The 20,748-nt window shown below is 36.7% G+C and overlaps 1 protein-coding gene across 1 annotated transcript in view; it reads left to right on the top strand.

The window, feature by feature from the left end:
• Positions 1–18,537, top strand: part of MLKL (mixed lineage kinase domain like pseudokinase) — a 30,179-nt gene extending 11,642 nt beyond the window's left edge. Inside the window, exons 4-10 of the mRNA XM_067470972.1 lie at positions 2,518–2,615; positions 4,058–4,193; positions 5,909–5,993; positions 9,326–9,477; positions 13,785–13,834; positions 15,953–16,093; positions 18,323–18,537. Coding sequence (XP_067327073.1) covers positions 2,518–2,615; positions 4,058–4,193; positions 5,909–5,993; positions 9,326–9,477; positions 13,785–13,834; positions 15,953–16,093; positions 18,323–18,381 — 721 coding nt within the window. The 3' untranslated portion in view covers positions 18,382–18,537. The remainder of the gene's footprint in view (positions 1–2,517; positions 2,616–4,057; positions 4,194–5,908; positions 5,994–9,325; positions 9,478–13,784; positions 13,835–15,952; positions 16,094–18,322) is intronic.
• The last annotated feature ends 2,211 nt before the right edge of the window (positions 18,538–20,748 follow it).

Raw genomic sequence — 20,748 nt, 5'->3', positions numbered from 1 at the left:
GAACAAAATAATGATAATAGTAGCAATAAGAGAGACAATTGTATATAAATTATTATTATTATTATTATTAATAGGAAAAGGTAGGAACAAAGTAATAAGAATAAGAATAAAGTGGGATATAAATGAACAAAATAATAATAATAATAATAATAATAATAATAATAATAATAAAGTGAGATACAAATGAACAAAAGCATAACAGTATTGATAGTAATAATAGAGGGAAATGGCATATAAACTAATAATAATAACAATAATAATAATGGGTGGGATGTAAATGAACAAAATAATTATAATAGTAGTAATAAGAGAGAAAATTGGATATAAATGAGTAATAATAATAATAGGGAAAGGTAGGATATAAATGAACAAAGTAATAAGAATAAGAATAAAGTAGGATATAAATAAACATAATAATAATAATAATAATAATAATAATAATAAAGTGAGATACAAATGAAGAAAAGCATAACAGTATTAATAGTAATAATAGAGGAAAATGGCATATAAACTAATAATAATAATAATAATAATAATAATAATGATGATGATGGGTGGGATGTAAATGAACATAATAATAATAATAATAATAATAATAATAATAATAATAATAATGGGCGTGATATAAATGAACAAAATAATGACAATAGTAGTAATAAGAGAGAAAATTGGATATAAATGAATAGTAGTAATAATAATAATAATAATAATAATAGGGAAAGGTAGGATATAAATGAACAAAGTAATAAGAATAAGAATAAAGTGGGATATAAATGAACATAATAATAATAATAATAATAATAATAATAATAATAATGATAATAAAGTGAGATACAAATGAACAAAAGCATAACAGTATTGATAGTAATAATAGAGGGAAATGGCATATAAACTAATAATAATAACAATAATAATAATGGGTGGGATGTAAATGAACAAAATAATTATAATAGTAGTAATAAGAGAGAAAATTAGATATAAATGAGTAATAATAATAATAATAATAATAGGGAAAGGTAGGATATAAATGAACAAAGTAATAAGAATAGTGGTAATAAGAGAGAAAATTGTATAAAAACGAATAATAATAATAATAATAATAATAATAATAGGGAAAGGTAGGATATAAATGGACAAAGTAATAAGAATAAGAATAAAGTGGGATATAAATAAACATAATAATAATAATAATAATAATAATAATAATAAAGTGAGATACAAATGAAGAAAAGCATAACAGTATTAATAGTAATAATAGAGGAAAATGGCATATAAACTAATAATAATAATAATAATAATAATAATGATGATGATGGGTGGGATGTAAATGAAAATAATAATAATAATAATAATAATAATGGGCGGGATATAAATGAACAAAATAATGACAATAGTAGTAATAAGAGAGAAAATTGGATATAAATGAATAGTAATAATAATAATAATAATAATAATAGGGAAAGGTAGGATATAAATGAACAAAGTAATAATAATAAGAATAAAGTGGGATATAAATGAACAAAATAATAATAATAATAATAATAATAAAGTGAGATACAAATGAAGAAAAGCATAACAGTATTAATAGTAGTAATAGAGGAAAATGGCATATAAACTAATAATAATAATAATAATAATAATAATGGGTGGGATGTAAATGAACAAAATAATAATAATAATAATAATAATGATGATGATGATGGGTGGGATATAAATGAACAAAATAATGATAATAGTAGTAATAAGAGAGAAAATTGGATATAAATGAATAATAATAATAATAATAATAATAATAATAGGAAAAGGTAGGATATAAATGAACAAAGAAATAAGAATAAGAATAAAGTGGGATATAAATGAACAAAATAATAATAATAATAATAATAATAAAGTGAGATACAAATGAAGAAAAGCATAACAGTATTAATAGTAATAATAGAGGAAAATGGCATATAAACTAATAATAATAATAATAATAATAATGGGTGGGATGTAAATGAACATAGTAATAATAATAATAATAATAATAATAATAATGGGTGGAATATAAATGAACAAAATAATGATAATAGTAGTAATAAGAGAGAAAATTGGATATAAACGAATAATAATAATAATAATAATAATAATAGGGAAAGGTAGGATATAAATGAACAAAGTAATAAGAATAAGAATAAAGTGGGATACAAATGAACAAAATAATAGCAGCATTAATAGTAATAATAGAGGAAAATGGCATATAAGCAAATAATAATAATAATAATAATAATAATAATAATGGGTGGGATGTAAATGAACAAAATAATAATAATAATAATAGAGAAATTAACTTGTTCTGGGAAGCAATTCACAGAAAGATTGCTGCTTAAAGCAGAGCTGCAAAAGTTATTATATATTGACAATTTAAAAATGCTAGAAGGGAGTAACGAGAGATTAAGATGTTGGTTTCAAACGAAATGGAAGTTAATTTGGATTATGCAAGCCCACAATGCATACATTCCTAATTGCCTTCTACAGGGAAGTGAGGAAAATCTTTGAGGAAGAGATCAGGACCTTGAAGAAGCTGGAATCCCCTTACATCCTTCGCATGTACGGCATCTGCATCGACGGGGCAGGTAAGGCTCTCAGGTGTAAGTTTAGTGCAGTTTTTGACCCCACTTTAATTGCCCCAGATCAATGCTTATGCAATCCTGGGAGTTATAGTTTGCCGAGGATCTTGCAAAACTATGTCTCCTGGGATGGCATCACCTTGAGACAAAATTCAAATGGGGTTATAGAATCATAGAATCATAGAATCAAAGAGTTGGAAGAGACCTCATGGGCCATCCAGTCCAACCCCATTCTGTCAAGAAGCAGGAATATTGCATTCAAATCACCCCTGACAGATGGCCATCCAGCCTCTGCTTAAAAGCTTCCAAAGAAGGAGCCTCCACCACACTCCAGGGCAGAGAGTTCCACTGCTGAACGGCTCTCACAGTCAGGAAGTTCTTCCTCATGTCCAGATGGAATCTCCTCTCTTGTAGTTTGAAGCCATTGTTCCATTGCGTCCTAGTCTCCAGGGAAGCAGAGAACAAGCTTGCTCCCTCCTCCCTGTGGCTTCCTCTCACATATTTATACATGGCTATCATGTCTCCTCTCAGCCTTCTCTTCTTCAGGCTAAACATGCCCAGGTCCTTAAGCCGCTCCTCATAGGGCTTGTTCTCCAGACCCTTGATCATTTTAGTCGCCCTCCTCTGGACACATTCCAGCTTGTCAATATCTCTCTTGAATTGTGGTGCCCAGAATTGGACACAATATTCCAGATGTGGTCTAACCAAAGCGGAATAGAGCATGGGGAGCATGACTTCCCTGGATCTAGACATTATGCTCCTCTTGATGCAGGCCAAAATCCCATTGGCTTTTTTTGCCGCCACATCACACTGTTGGCTCATGTTTAACTTGTTGTCCAAGATCTTTTTCGCACGTCCTGCTCTCGAGCCAGGCATTGTCCCCCATTCTGTCTCTTTGCATTTCATTTTTTCTGCCAAAGTGGAGTATCTTGCATTTGTCACTGTTGTGACAAATGAATGCTGCATTCATTCTGTAGCTTGAATTCCTGCTTGGCTAGGAAAACCCATTCTGCTTTAGCAGAAGGCAATGCTATAGGTCAGAAATAACAGTAACAACAACAACGATGGCAACAACAACAACTATGGCAACAACAACAACTATGGCAACAACAACAACTATGGCAACAACAACAATAATGTTAGGGTTGTCAAAAGTTAGAAATAACCTTAATAGTAACAACATCAACAGCAATACCTTAGGACACCATAAATCTGAAATAAAACAACAGCAATAACAACAACAACAACAGCAACTTAGGGTCATCATAAATCAGAAACAACAACAGCAACACCTCGAAGTCACCATAAATCAGAAATAGCAGCGTGTCCCTCCTCCAAAAACAAAGTTTTGACAGTTTAATAAACTTTTCCCATGTTTTTACGATAGAACAAAAAAGTTGTGCTATTCATAGTCGTCCCTAACATTGGTTTTTCCTTGCTCTATCGAGGTCTAATCCCCGAATACTCGATAGTCATGGAATATTGCGAAAAGGGCTCTTTAAGGGAAGTCTTGAAGAAGGAGCCCGGCTTATCCTGGGACGTCCGCACAGAGATGGCTTCGGACGCTGCGGCTGGATTGTACAGGTACAGCAATGTGGACAATATGAAAAATGTTTTATCGAAGCCTTTCATGGCCAGAATCACTGGGTTGCAGTGAGTTTTCCAGGCGGTATGGCCATGTTCCAGCAGCATTCTCTCCTGACGTTCCACATGCATCTGTGGCTAATGGCATCTTTATAGGATCTCGTGTGGAATGATGTCCAGGGTGGGAGAAAGAACCCTTGTCTGTTGGAAGCAAGTGAGAATGTTGCAATTAGCCACCTTGATTAGCATTTAATGGCCTAGCAGTTTCAAGGTCTGACTTCCAACTGCCTGGGGGAATCCTTTGTTGGGAGGTGCTCTCTGGGCCTGATTGTTTCTTGCCTGGAATTCCCCTGTTTTAGAGTGTTTTTCTTTATTTACAGAAGTTTTTTTAAAATACTGATAACCAGATTTTGTTCGTTTTCATGGTTTACCAGCTGTTAGGATTTCTGGGAGTTGAAGGCCAAAACATCTGGGGACCTGCAGGTTGGGAACCACTGGTCTAAAGCAAGTGTGAATGTTCCAATTAGCAAGCTTGAATAGCATTGAGTAGCCATGAAACTGCAAAGTCAATAAGTGAGGATTTTTTTTAAATAAAGGTAACATGCTTCAAAGTCAATCCGTGAGGGTATTTGCATAGAGGTAGCCCAGCTATTGTTGCTTGGAGGCATCCTCTGTGGAATAATGTCCAGGGTGGGGGAAAGACCTCTTGTCTGTTCAAAGCAAGTGTGAATGTTGCAATTAGCAAGCTTGAATAGCATTGAGTAGCCATGAAGCTGCAAAGTCATTAAGTGAGGGTTTTTTAAATAGAGATAAAGTGGCTGTTGTTGCCTGGAGGCCTCCTCTGTGGAATCATGTCCAGGGTGAGGGAAAGAGCTCTTGTCTGTCTAAAGCAAGTGTGACTGTTGCAATTAGCAAGCTTGAATAGCATTGAGTAGCCATGAAGCTTCAAAGTCAATAAGTGAAGATTTTTTAAATAGAGGTAACCTGGCTGTTGTTGCTTGGAGGCATCCTCTATGGAATAATGTCCAAGGTGGGGGAAATAACTCTTGTCTGTTCAAAGCAAGTGTGAATGCACCAATTAGCATGCTTTAATAGCATTGAGTAGCCATGAGGTTTGCAAAGTCAATCAGTGAGAGTATCTGCATAGTGCTAATGAAGCAAATGGAGTGTATATATACATCAGGAATAATGTTCAGGGTGGGAGAAAGAAGCCTTGTCATTGTGTAGCCATTAAAGCTGCAAACTCAATCCGTGAGGGTATTTGCATAGAGGTAGCCTGGCTATTGTTGCTTGGAAGCATCCTCTGTGGATTAATGTCCAGGGTGGAGGAAAGAACTCTTGTCTCTCTAAAACAAGTGTGAATGCACCAATTAGCAAACTTGAATAGCATTGAGTAGCCATGAAGCTGCAAAGTCAATAAGTGAGGATTTTTTTAAATAGAGGTAACCTGGCTGTTATTGCCTGGAAGCATCCTCTGTGGAATAATGTCCAGAGTGTGCTGGTCAATGACCGACATAAATATTTTGATTTGATTTGATTTGAGTGAGGGAAAGAACTCTTGTCTGTTCAAAGCAAGTGTGACTGTTGCAATTAGCAAGCTTGAATCGATTATTATGTAGCCATTAAGTTGCAAAGTCAATCAGTGAGGGTATCCGCATAGATGTGTTTCCATACTGAGCCATTGCAGGCTGGTCCTGTCTCTTCTTTGGCTGCAGGTTGCACCAAGTGGGCGACAAGGGACAGCTGCACCGCTGCATCAACAGCGCCAACTTCTTAGTCGCCAAAGGCTACTGCGTCAAGGTGAGAATATATATATATATATATACACACACACACACACACACACACTAGCTGTCCCCTGCCAAGCGTTGCTGTGGCCCTCATGGGGGTTCTGTGTGGAGGGTTTGGCCTAATTCTATCGTTGGTGGGATTCAGAATGCTCTTTGATTGTAGGCGAGCTATAAATCCCAGCAACTACAACTCTCAAATGTCAAAATTCTATTTTCCCCAAACTCTTCCAGTGTTCACATTTGGGCATATTGAGTATTCGTGTAGAGTTTGGTCCAGATCCATCATTGTTTGAGTCCACAGTGATCTCTGGATGTAGGTGAACTATAACTCCAAAACCAAAGGACACTGCCCACCAAAACTTTCCAGTATTTTTTGTTGGTCATGGAGGAACTGTGTGCTAAGTTTGGTTCAATTCCATCATTGGTGGGGTTCAGAATGCTCTTTGATTGTAGGTGAACTATAAATCCCAGCAACTACAACTCCCAAATGACAAAATCATTTTTTTGAGTGAAGGACATACATTGGGTTGTTAGGTGTCTTGTGTCCAAATTTGGTGTCAATGCATCCAGTGGTTTTTGAGTTCTGTTAATCCCACAAACGACCATTACATTTTAATATATATAGATGTGTGTGTGTGTGTTCTATTTCCTGTTCAATTTTGCGGTCCTTACTTTGAAAGAAGTAGTTCTACTCCGGAAACTTTTTGGGGTTGTCACAAATTAGGTTGAGATTCTTTCTCAGTGTTTCTCAACCTGGGTGAACTATAACTCCCATCAACCTGATTTAGTTTCTGCTAGTATGCAAAGTTCGCCATGTTGCGTGTGCGTATTGCGTATTTTGTCCATATCCATCGTTGGTTGGGTTCCTTATGGTCTCTGGATGTGGGTGAACTATAACTCCCAAATTCTAAGGCCAATCCCACCCCCAAACCCCTCCAGCATGTTCTGTTGTTCATGTTGGATATGTATGCAAAGTTGGGTATATACAAATGTTGACTTTCATTAGATAGATAGATAGATAGATAGATAGATAGATAGATAGATACGTAGATAGATAGATAGATATTCATATAGATGCACCTTTGCAGTCTCCTTTGCATTATGCACAATACAAGCCATTAATCCCATGGCTTCATCCTATAGAATTTGGGGTTTGTAGTTTAGGGGCAGCAGCCAGTGCAAAACTTCAGATCCCACCAGGACAGACTCCAAAACTAATTCATATGCCAATGAATTGATCCAGGCATGATCATCAAGTTTGCAGACGACACCAAATTGGGAGGGATAGCCAAGACTCCAGAGGACAGGAGCAGAATTCAAAACGATCTTGACAGATTAGAGAGATGAATGGCCAAAACTAACAAAATGAAGTTCAACAGTGACAAATGCAAGATACTCCACTTTGGCAGAAAAAAATGAAATGCAAAGATACAGAATGGGGGACGATGCCTGGCTCGAGAGCAGGATGAGTGAAAAAGATCTTGGAGTCCTCGTGGACAACAAGTTAAACATGAGCCAACAATGTGATGTGGCGGCAAAAAAAGCCAATGGGATTTTGGCCTGCATCAATAGGAGCCTAGTGTCTAGATCTAAGGAAGTAATACTACCCCTCTATTCTGCTTTGGTTAGACCACATCTGGAATATTGTGTCCAATTCTGGGCACCACAATTCAAGAGAGATATTGACAAGCTGGAATGTGTCCAGAGGAGGGCGACTCAAATGATCAAGGGTCTGGAGAACAAGCCCTATGAGGAGCGGCTTAGGGAACTGGGCATGTTTAGCCTGAAGAAGAGAAGGCTGAGAGGAGATATGATAGCCATGTATAAATATTTGAGAGGAAGCCACAGGGAGGAGGGAGCAAGCTGGTTTTCTGCTTCCTTGGAGACTAGGACGCGGAACAATGGCTTCAAACTACAAGAGAGGAGATTCCATCTGAACATTAGGAAGAACTTCCTGACTGTGAGAGCTGTTCAGCAGTGGAACTCTCTGCCCCGGAGAGTGGTGGAGGCTCCTTCTTTGGAAGCTTTTAAGCAGAGGCTGGATGGCCATCTGTCAGGGGTGATTTGAATGCAATATTCCTGCTTCTTGGCAGGGGGTTGGACTGGATGGCCCATGAGGTCTCTTCCAACTCTTTGATTCTATGATTCTATGATTCTATGATCTTAGGAAGGCATCCCTGCCTGTTACGAAGGAGTCGATTGGGATCAAAGAGTGCATCTACACTGCAGAATTAATGCATTTTGACTCCACTTTGACAACCGAAGACTCTGCAATTCACGTGCTATCAAAGCTCGATACCCGTATTGTGTGAAATAGATCTTAGGAAGGCATCTCTGCCTGATATCAAGGTGTCAATTGGGAAGAAAGAGTGCATCTACACTGTAGAATTAAAGCAGTTTGTTCTGGAACGGCTGTTCCAGGGGCTCCAATTTTGTGCTTTGCACTGAGTGTTTGTTCATAGTCCTAAATTGCAGGGACTTTGCAGATAGGTGGCTTCCTTTGGCTGCATTCATAGGGCAAGCCACCTGTCAATAATAGTTAGGATCCCTGGTCCCGCCCCCTCTGGGTTTTTTGGAGGGAAGTCTCAGAAAAGGAAGTCAATGCAGAGGATGTATACAGACGTCCTCCTGTGCAAAGGCTTCGTCCCTTAAGACTTCCCAGGGGAGAACAGTCTTAAGAGCCTCTAAAGATTCCCAAAGGTTCCGGGGAAACAGCCTTACAGCCCTGAGGAATTCCGGAGGGAATAACAGCTCTAATCGTCAAGATCTCCAGCTAAGTGACTACAGGCCTGCTGGTACGTCTGCTCGGTTCTGAGACGCAGTTCAGCCGGTGGTAGATCCAAATCAGTCAGGTTTAGGTTCACAGTAGCTAGAAAGGGGAATTTTCCTTTGAACAAAGTTTTTGAAGATAGTGCCTGTTTCCTGTGGACAAGTTAGAGAGAACTGGTTTTTGCCAAAAAAGCTTTACAATTGCTGTTTGTTCATTAATAAAAGACTGTTATATTTAAGCTCAAGCCTCCTAAAGACTGTTTAATGAGGGAAATTTCTCTAAAGGCTCCTTTTTGGGGCCCCTGGCTTCCCGCTGGATTCAAGCCATACATCCTCTCTTAAAAGCACTTCATTTCAGGTCCAGCGGCGACAGAACACAGTTTGACGCCACTTTGGCTCAATACTGGGAAATGATGGGAGTTGTAGTTTGACAAGGCTTTCAGGCTTCTCTGCCAAAAAGGGCTGGTGCCTCTCCAAGCTACGAATCCCCAGATCCCATAGCATTGAACCATCTGGGTTCTGCACTCTGAGCAACTTTTTTAAAGTTTGCACCAAAACCCATTCTTTTTGCAGCTCTCTGGATTCAAACTGGAGCAAACAGAGTCCTCCATCAGTGGGAAAATCAAGGACAACACTCCCAAAGAAGTGGCTTCTTCCGCGTACGTCTGCCCTGAAGGTCTGGCCTCGCTGAACCATACCTACAATCAGGCCAGTGAAATATACAGGTACCCATTTAGCGCATGTTGTTGTCATCTCTTCTATTATTATTATTATTATTATTTACAATATATATATTCCACCCTTCTCACCCCGCAGGGGACTCAGGGCGGATCACAATGCACATATACATGGCAAACATTCAATGCCATAGACACACAACATATACAGACAAACACACAAAGGCTATTTAACTTTCCAGCTTCATGAGGGTATGCTCGAATTCCAGCCACCGGGGGAGCTGTTGCTTCACCATCCCCTTGCGACACCGATGGAGTACTTCCTCATTCTTTTGCATGCTGCTGGAGAGTTTTATGGCGTCGTAAATTAGTAAAATTAGCCTCCCCGCATAAGTGGTACCTAAATTTCCTACTTATTTACGTATTCATTTACAGTATTTATATTCCGCCCTTCTCACCCCGCAGGGGACTCAGGGCGGATCACAATGCACATATACGTGGCAAACATTCAATGCCATAGACACACAACATATATAGACAGACACACAGAAGCTATTTAACATTCCAGCTTCATGAGGGTATACTTTGAATTCCGGCCACCGGGGGAGCTGTCCCTTCACCATCCACTTGCGACACCGATGGAGTACTTCCTCATTCTTTTGCATGCTGCTGGAGAGTTTTATGGCATCGTAAACTAGTTAAATTAGCCTCCCCGCATAAGTGGTACCTAAATTTCCTATTTATTTACTTATTCATTTTCACTATTTATATTCCGCCCTTCTCACTCTGCAGGGGACTCAGAGCGGATCACAATGCACATATACATGGCAAACATTCAATGCCATAGACATACAACATATATAGACAGACACACAGATTTAACATTCCAGCTTCATGAGGGTATACTTTGAATTCCGACCACCGGGGGAGCCGTCCCTTCACCATCCACTTGCGACACCGATGGAGTACTTCCTCATTCTTTTGTACACTGCTGGAGAGTTTTATGGCGTCGTAAATTAGTAAAATTAGCCCAAATATTTGCAGCCTGTGTACTGTTCGCTGAAGAAAAGTCGGGTTGCATTTCTTCTTCTATTCTTGGCTCACTTTTTTAAAATATTAGGACATTAATGTCTTCTTAGCAATAATTCCAGCTCTCGGATCTGTTAAGGTCATTTTGAATCCTGATCCTGTCCTCTGGAGCATTAGCTCTCCCTCCCAATTTGGTCCCATCTGCAATCTGGATCAGATTGTCTTCTAAACCTTCATCCAAGTCATTAATAATGCTCATATCAATATGATTTGGTGTGTACCAGCCCTGAAAGGCCCAGGATAGGACTCTCTTTTTGGTACCCAAATAGTCACTTCTTTCGAGGATGGAGAAGAGGAACCATTGGAAAAAACCACTCTCTGAGTTCGGTCGCTTAACCAATTGCAAATAGTATTTTCTAGTTGGTTTGCAAAAAGATCATGGGGACATTGTCGAAGCCCTTCCTAAAATCAAGATCTGCCCCCTCCACAGCATTCCCTGCATCTCTCAGAATTCAAAATGACCTCCACAGATGAGAAAGCAGATTGGCCAAAACTAACAAAATGAATTCCAACAAGGAGTAATGTAGGATAATTCATTTAGGAAGAAAACAATTCAATGCACAGATAGAAGATGGGCAATGCTTGGCTCAACATCAGTCCATTTGTGAAAGAGATCTAGGAGATTTGGTGGGCAACTAGTTGAGGATGAGCCAAGAGCGTGATGCAGCAGCGCAAAAAGCCAACACGATTCTAGGCTGCATCCATAAGAGTCCAGAGTCTGGATCAAGGAAAGGCTTTTAAAAACAGACTGAATGGCCATCTGTCAGGGGTGCTTTGATGGTTCTCTTCCTTCAGGAAGGTAGAAGGGGGTTGAACTGGATGGCCTTTGGGGGTCTCTTTCAACTCTAGGATTCTCTGGTTCCAAGCTTGTAATTCTATTTATTAATTTTATTTCTTTACAGTATTTATATTCCACCCTTCTCACCCTGCAGGGGACTCATAGCGGATCACAATGCACATATACATGACAAACATTCAATTCCATAGACACACAACATATATAGACAGACACACAGAGGCTATTTAACATTCCAGCTTCATGAGGGTATGCTTGAATTCCGGCCACCGGGGGAGCTGTCGCTTCACCATCCACTTGTGACACTGATGGAGTACTTCCTCATTCTTTTGCACACTGCTGGAGAGTTTTATGGTGTCATAAATTAGTTAAATTAGCCTCCCCACATAAGTGGTACCTAAATTTCCTACTTATTTACGTATTCATTTACAGTATTTATATTTCGCCCTTCTCACCTCGCAGGGGACTCAGGGTGGAGCACAATGCACATATACATGGCAAACATTCAATGCCATAGACATACAACATATATAGACAGACACACAGATTTAACATTCCAGCTTCATGAGGGTATACTTTGAATTCCGGCCACCGGGGGAGCTGTTGCTTCACCATCCACTTGTGACACTGATGGAGTACTTCCTCATTCTTTTGCACACTGCTGGAGAGTTTTATGGTGTCATAAATTAGTTAAATTAGCCTCCCCACATAAGTGGTACCTAAATTTCCTACTTATTTACGTATTCATTTACAGTATTTATATTTCGCCCTTCTCACCTCGCAGGGGACTCAGGGTGGAGCACAATGCACATATACATGGCAAACATTCAATGCCATAGACATACAACATATATAGACAGACACACAGATTTAACATTCCAGCTTCATGAGGGTATACTTTGAATTCCGGCCACCGGGGGAGCTGTTGCTTCACCATCCACTTGTGACACTGATGGAGTACTTCCTCATTCTTTTGCACACTGCTGGAGAGTTTTATGGCACTGTAAATTAGTAAAATTAGCCTCCCCGCATAAGTGGTACCTACTGTCTTTTGGGCTACAAAGGTCGACAGAAAGCTAGACAAATGGTCGGGAGCTTAGTCCGATCCAGGCTTCAAACTCGACCTTTCGGTTAGTAATTATTTTAATGCAGTTGACTCCAGCTGCGTCACAACTCGGTCCTTTTTCCTTCTCTTCTTCCATTTTCTCCTCGTTTTCCTCTACTGTTTCTTTTTCTTCCTCTTCTATTATTTTTTTCTCCTTCTCCTTTTTTCTCCTTTTCTTCCTCTTCTATTATTTTTTCCTCTCCTTTTTCTCCTTCTCCTCTTCTTCCTCTGTTCTTTTCCTCCACTTCTGCTATTACTTCCTTTTCTTCTCCTCCTCTTTCTCTCCCACTGTTGTATATCAGCCTGTTCAGCCTGTGATTGTGTCTGATGTTTATACGCATATTAAAGGGTGCAGCTGTCTACACTGTTAGAATCAATGCAGACTGGAGGGTCTTAAGTATTTTCTGTTGGTTATCGAGGTTCTGTGTGGGAAGTTTGCCCCAATTGTGTCGTTGGTGGAGTTCAGAATGCTCTTTGATTGTAGGTGAACTATAACTCCCAGTAACTGCAACTCCCAAATGTCAAGGTCTATTTCTCCCAAACTCCATCTGTGTTCATATTTGGGCATATGGAATATTTGTGCCAAGTTTGGTCCAGATCCATCATTGTTTGAGTCCACAGTGGTCTCTGGATGTAGGTGAACTACAACTCCCAAACTCAAGGTCAATACCCACCAAACTCTTCTAGTGTTTTCTCTTGGTCATGGGAGTCCTGTGTGTCACCTTTGGTTCAATTCCATCATTGGTGGAGTTCAGAATGCTCTTTGATTGTAAGTGAACTATAAATCCCAGTAACTGCAACTCCCAAATGTCAAGATCTATTTCTCCCAAACTCCATCTGTGTTCATATTTGGGCATATGGAATATTTGTGCCAAGTTTGGTCCAGATCCATCATTGTTTGAGTCCACAGTGCTCTCTGGATGTAGGTGAACTACAACTCCCAAACTCAAGGTCAATACCCACCAAACCCTTCTAGTGTTTTCTCTTGGTCATGGGAGTCCTGTGTGTCACCTTTGGTTCAATTCCATTATTGGTGGAGTTCAGAATGCTCTTTGATTGTAGGTGAACTATAAATCCCAGCAAGTATAACTCCCAAATGACAAAATAAAAAAAAAATTGAGTGAAGGAAATACATTGGGTTGTTAGGTGTATGCTGTCCAAATTTGGTGTCAATTCACCCACTGGTTTTTGAGTTCTGTTAATCCCACAAACGAACATTAAATTTTTATTTATATAGATGGTATGTGGATGCTTTTATGTTAAGGCGCTTTGCAGCTCCTGCAGGAGAGATAAAGCGGAGTATAAATAAATATAGTAATAATAATAAGAAAAATAATAAGAATAATAAGAATTGCTTCCTTGCAGTTTTGGTATCGTCCTTTGGGAGATCGCAACCGGCAGGATCCCATTTGCAGGTAAGACGTGAAACATGTTCAGATTATTATTTGAGAATGTTTTTTTTTTTAAACTGATTTTTGACAAGCGGAATATAATATAATTTTTTGACAAGAGGAATATAATACACAATCCGGAAAAGAAACAAATGCATTCAGAAACCACATCTATTTAAAAATACACGTAGATCTATGAACTATGGGTGCATCTACACTGTAGAATTGATGCAGTTTTGACACCACTTTAACTACTATGGCTCAGTGCTATGGAGTCTCGAGAGTTTTAGTTTGGGGAGGCACCAGCAGAGAATGCCGGTAATAATAATAATAATAATTCATTTAGTTTAGACCTTGTGAAACTACAACTCCCAGTATTCCACAGCATGTTCCAGCGGCAGTATAAGTGGTGCCAAACTGCATTGATTCTAACCGTGTAGATAGCTGCACCCTTTAATATGTGTTTTTTATATAATGTTTATGATTATGTGTTTTTAGCTATGTTGTTATCTGCCTCGAGCGACATGTCAGTAAGAAATGATAATAATAATAATAACAACAACACTATGTAACAAAGTTTGCAAAGATTTCTGTACCTAGCTGTCTGTCTGTCTGTCTGTCTATCTATCTATCTATCTATCTATCTATCTATCTATCTATCTATCTATGCATCTATCCATCTATGCATCTATGTATATCTGTCTGTCTGTCTTTTTATGCATCTGTCTATCTATCTATCTATCTATCTATCTATCTATCTATCTATGCATCAATCCATCCATCCATTTGTCTGTCTGTGCACCTACCTACCTACCTATCCATCCATCTTTCTTGTCTGTCTATGCATCTTTCCATCTACCTGCCTAACTACCCACCTATCCATCCATCCATCCATCTATCTATCTTTCTATGCATCTATCTATCTATCTATCTATCTATCTATCTATCTATCTATCTATCTATCTATCTATCTATCTATGCAGATGGATTGATGGATTCATAGATAGACAGACAGACGGATGGATCAATACATTGATAGATGCATAGAAAGATAGATAGATGGATAGATAGATAGGTAGGTAGGTAGATAGATGAATAGATGCATAGACAGACAAACAGATGGATGGATTGATGGATGGATTGATCCATAGATAGATAGATAGATAGATAGATAGATAGATAGATAGATAGATAGATAGATAGATAGATGCATAGAATAATAGACAGAAAGATAGATGGATGGATGGATGGATGGGTAGATAGATAGATAGATATATAGATAGATAGATAGAAAATAGACAAGATAGACAGACAGATAGATAGGCAGATGGATGGATGGATGGATGGATGGATGGATGGATGGATGGATGGATGGATGGATGGATGGATGGATGGACAGACAAACGGGTGGATTGATAGATTGATAGATGCATAGAAAGATAGATGGATGGATGGATGGATATATAGATAGGTAGGTAGATGGATAGATGCATAGACAGACAAACAGATGGATTGATTGATGGATGAATTGATGCATAGATAGATAGATAGAGATAGATGCATAGATGGCTAGATGCATAGATAAATGGATGGATGGATGGGTGGATAGATAGGGTGGGAGATAGATGGATGGATGGATGGATGGATGGACGGATGGACGCATAGATAGACAAACAAACGGATGGATCGATAGATTGATAGATGCATAGAAAGATAGATGGATGGATGGATGGATGGATGGATGGACGGACAGACAGACAGACAGATAGATAGATACATAGACAGACAGATGGATTGATGGATACATAGATAGATAGATCCATCCATCCATCCATCCAGCTATCTATCTAGCAATCTCTGTCTATGCATCCATCTATCTGTCTGTCCGTCCGTCCATCCATCCATCCATGCATCTATCTATCTATCTGAAACTTCGTTTTTGTGGCTGCCACAAACTATGTGGAACTGGTTGAGATATTCATTGAAAAACTAGAATGTGCTATAACAGGATGTCCCTCCTGCACAAACGGTTTAACCAACTGTTTCTATGTTTTTATGATGGAACCAATTAGGAAATGGCATTTATAACCCAGGAAAAATTAATAATAATAATAATAATAATCTCTGTGTTCCCTATCCTAGGCTGCACTTCAGTGGAGATCTGCAAGAAGGTCCATGAATTAAAATACCAGGAGCCTTTGGGGGACGATTGCCCGCCTTACCTGGAGGAGGTCATCAACCAATGCCGGGCCTTTGAGCCGTCCGAGCGTCCATCCGCTGAAGGTATCTTCACAACTATGGATTTTAAATGTATATTTTATCCATGTGGGAGTTTTAATCTTTGTTGTTGTTATCATCATCATTATCATCATTGAAGAAAGGCAGATAACAATTATTATTATTATTATTATTATTATTATTATTAGTGAGGGGAGTGCTGTTTTCAATCCGCTAGGTGGGCGGGGGAGCTGGGCTGAAGGTCAGGAGCTCACCCTGACCCGGCTTCGAACTGTCAACCTTTCGGTTGGCAAGATTTATCGCAGGTGCAGCTGGTGATTAACTTGCCGTGCTAATAAATAACAATTATTATTATTTTTATTAGTGAGGAAAGGCTCACTAAATAAAATTATTATTATTGTTGTTGTTGTTATTGTTATTAGTGAGGAAAGGCTCACTAAATATAGTAATTATTATTTTCATTATCATTAGTGAAGAGAGACCAATAACAAATAATATTATTAATGTTGTTGTTAGTGAGAAAAGCTCACTAATAAAATTATTCTTCTTCTTATTAGTAAGGAAAGGCTCACTAAATGAAATTATTATTGTTATTGTTATTAGTGAGGAAAGGCTCACTAAATGAAATTATTATTGTTGTTGTTATTGTTATTAGTGAAGAAAGGCTCACTAAATGAAATTATTGTTGTTATTGTTATTAGTGTGGAAAGGCTCACTAAATATAATAATAATTATCATTATCATTAGTGAAGAGAGACCAATAACAAATCATATTATTAATGTTATTGTTGTTGTTGTTAGTGAGGAAAACTCACTAAATAAAAGTATTATTATTGTTATTAGTGAGAAAAGGCTCACTAAATAAAAGTATTATTATTGTTGTTATTGTAATTAGTGAGGAGAGGCTCACTAAATATAATAATTATCATTATTATTAGTGAAGAGACCAATAACAAATAAAATTAGTAATGTTATTGTTGTTGTTAGTGAGGAAAGCTCACTAGATAAAAGTATTATTATTGTTGTTGTTATTGTAATTAGTGAGGAAAGGCTCACTAAATATAATAGTTATTATTATCATTAGTGAAGAGAGACCAATAACAAATACAATTATTAATGTTATTGTTGTTGTTAGTGAGGAAAGCGCACTAAATAAAACGATTGTTGTTGTTGTTATTGTTATTTGTGAGGAAAGGCTCATTAAATATAATTATCATTATCATTAGTGAAGAGAGACCAATAACAAAATTATTAATGTTGTTGTTGTTGTTGTTGTTGTTAGTGAGGAAAGCTCACTAAATAAAATTATTATTATTGTTCTTAGTGAGGAAAGGCTCACTAAATATAATAATTATCATTATCATTAGTCAAGAGAGACCAATAACAAATAAAATTATTAATTTTATTGTTGTTAGTGAGGAAAACTCACTAAATAAAATTATTGTTACTGTTATTAGTGAGGAAAGGCTCACTAAATATAATCAATATAATTATCATTAGCCAAAAAAATGATACCAAAAAAATTATTAATGTTATTATTGTTGTTATTGTTCTTGTTAGTGAGAAAAGCTCACTAAATAAAATTATTATTATTGTTATTAGTGAGGAAAGGCTCACTAAATAAAAGTATTATTATTGTTACTGTTATTAGTGAGGAAAGGCTCACTAAATATAATAATTATCGTTATCATTAGTGAAGAGAGACCAATAACAAATAAAATTATTAATGTTATTGTTGTTGTTGTTGCAGAGGAAAGCTCACTAAATAAAATTATTATTGTTTTTATTAGTGAGGAAAGGCTCACTAAATAAAATTGTTGTTATTATTATTATTATTAATGAGAGACCAATAACAAATAAAATTATTATTATTATTATTAAAGAAAGTCTGAATAATAATAATAATAATAATAATAATAATGTCTTAGCCCCTGTCATTCCCTATCATTTCCACCCATGGCGTCCTCTTCTTCATTTTGGCATTGCTGTAACTGGATCTACACTGCCATATAATCCAGTTCAATGCAGATAATCTGCATTATATTATATTATATTATATTATATTATATTATATTGTTATATTAATTGTTTAATGACATAAATAAGAGACATATTTTGATGCGTGCCCATTGTTTTTATTTGCATCTTGCTATACCTATTATTATCCGCCTCGACTCACATGATTCAACTCCATTGAGCCATGGTGGTTAAAGTGGTGTCAAACTGGATTAATTCTACAGTGTAGATGCACTGTTGTCTGTCTCTCTTTTCCAGACATTGTCAACCGGCTCCTGGTCAACCGAGAAGGAAGCAACGGGGCTTTAGCCCTTTGAGAAGGAGAACGGCATTCATTGTATTCTCTTCCTTCTGAGCAAAAGCTTTTTCTGATGGAAAACCTGCCTTTGGGTTTTTGTTTTGGTTAACATAGAATTATTTTTATTGAGGGTTTTTCAATTGATCCCAGAATAAAAGTTTTAATTGTAATTGAATACGATTGAATCTCGGAGTACTTGTGTGTTTGAATCAATCACATGATAGTTTCCCTTACATACATACATCTAGGGGTGCATCAACACTGTAGAACTATATTATTATTATTATTATTATTATTATACATTTATTATTATATAATTATTAAATAACAATATGTTATATTATTATTAAATAATATATCATGGTATTATTAAATAATGATTATGATGATTGATCCAGGGGTGCATCTACACTGCAGAATTATTATTATTATTATTGTTGTTATATTAAATATTGTATTATATTATGTTATTAATTGATGATGATGATGGATCGGGGGTACATCAGCATTGTAGAATAATAATAATAATAATACATATATTATACATATTATAATATTATACATTATTATATATATAATATATGTATATACACACATTATTATATATATACATATATAATGTGTATATATATATATATATAATTATACATATAATACATATTATATACATATATAATTATACATAGGCGAAACGTCAGGAGAAAAATTGCCTCCAGAACATGGCCATATAGCCCGGAAAAACGTACAACAACCCAGTGATTCCAGCCATGAAAGCCTTCGACAATACATATATTATTACATTATTATTAAATAACAACGTATTATAATATTATGATCAAATATTATAATATGTTATGTTATTATTAAATATTGACAATGATGCTGATGTACCCAGGCATGCATCTACACTGTAGAATTAATGCGGTTTAATTGCTATGGAATCCTGAGTATTCTAGTTGTAACTCAATATTATTAAATTAAATTAAATTAGGTTCCTGTGTATTTAGATCCATCACATACGACAAAATTTCCCTGATAATTATTTAATTATCATTATTATTGTTCTCATTATTATTATATTATTAAATTATTTTCAAACTATTATGTTAGCAATTATATTATTATTTATTATTATTATTGTCATCATCATATAATATCTTATTAAATTATTATTATATAATGTTAGCAATTGTATTATTAGTTAATTATCATCATCCTATATTATTAAATTATTATTTTGTAATTATTATATGTTAGCAATTATATTATTTTGTTATTATCATCATCATATTGTTAAATTATTATTTCAAACTATTATACAATATTAGCAATTATATTATTATTTATTATTGTCATCATCAATAATAATAAATAATATATTATTACATTATTATTATTATTATAAAATGTTAGCAATTGTATTATTATTATTATTAATTATCATCATCCTATATTATTAAATTATTTTTCCATTTTTTATTATATGTTTGCAATTATATTATTATTTTATCATTATCATATATTGTTAAATTATTATTTCAAACTATTATTATATAATGTTGGCAATAATATTATTATTTAATAATAATATCCAGGGCTGCATCTACACTGTAGAATTAATGCGGTTTGATACCACTTTAACTACCATGGCTCCCATAGCATTGAGCCAGGAAAGTTAATGTGGACTCGCGTTATCGTCATACAAGTGTTGAAAGGACTCTCTATCCTTTAGTTTATAGTGTTCTTTTTGCGCATGCGTCTTTTCTATTTCCCGTAGCTTTACTGGCCGGTGTTCTTGTTGCGCATGCGACTTTTCAATGTGCGCCCTTCTAGCTTCTATCCTGGCCGATGTTCTTATTGCGCATGCGCCTCCTTACCCTTTCTATTTACCGTAGCTTCTTTCCTGGCCAGTGTCCTTGTTGCGCATGCGCCCTTCTAGCTTCTATCCTGGCCGATGTTCTTATTGCGCATGCGCCTCCTCAACGGTCCCTTGTGAGGAAAAGTGGAAGAAGCGCCGCCTAATGGGAGACTAGAAGTCGTTTTCTGAATACGCATGCGCCTTTTTCCAACGTCCTCTTTCCCCACCCATATGAGAGGAATGACAGAGGCATCATCCAATGGGAAACCAGATGGCGTTTTCTCGATACGCATGCGCCTTTTTTCCAACGGCCTCTTGAAAGGAATGACACAGGCGTTGCCCAATGGGAAGTCAGAGTGCCTTTTCCCCGCCCAGATGTGAAGAATGACAGAGGCGCCGCCCAATGGGAAACCAGACAGCGTTTTCTCAGTACGCAAGCGCCATTTTCCAACTGCCTCTTTCCCCGCCCATGTGGGAAGAGTGATCGCTATGCCGCCCAATAGGATATAAGAGTGGGAGCGGCGTCCA

This window comes from Anolis sagrei, chromosome 8 (assembly GCF_037176765.1).
Source record: "Anolis sagrei isolate rAnoSag1 chromosome 8, rAnoSag1.mat, whole genome shotgun sequence".
In the NCBI taxonomy this organism is placed as follows: Eukaryota; Metazoa; Chordata; class Lepidosauria; order Squamata; family Dactyloidae; genus Anolis; species Anolis sagrei.
The sequence above is the reverse complement of the archived record's forward strand: the minus strand, read 5'-3'. Positions and strand labels throughout refer to the sequence as shown.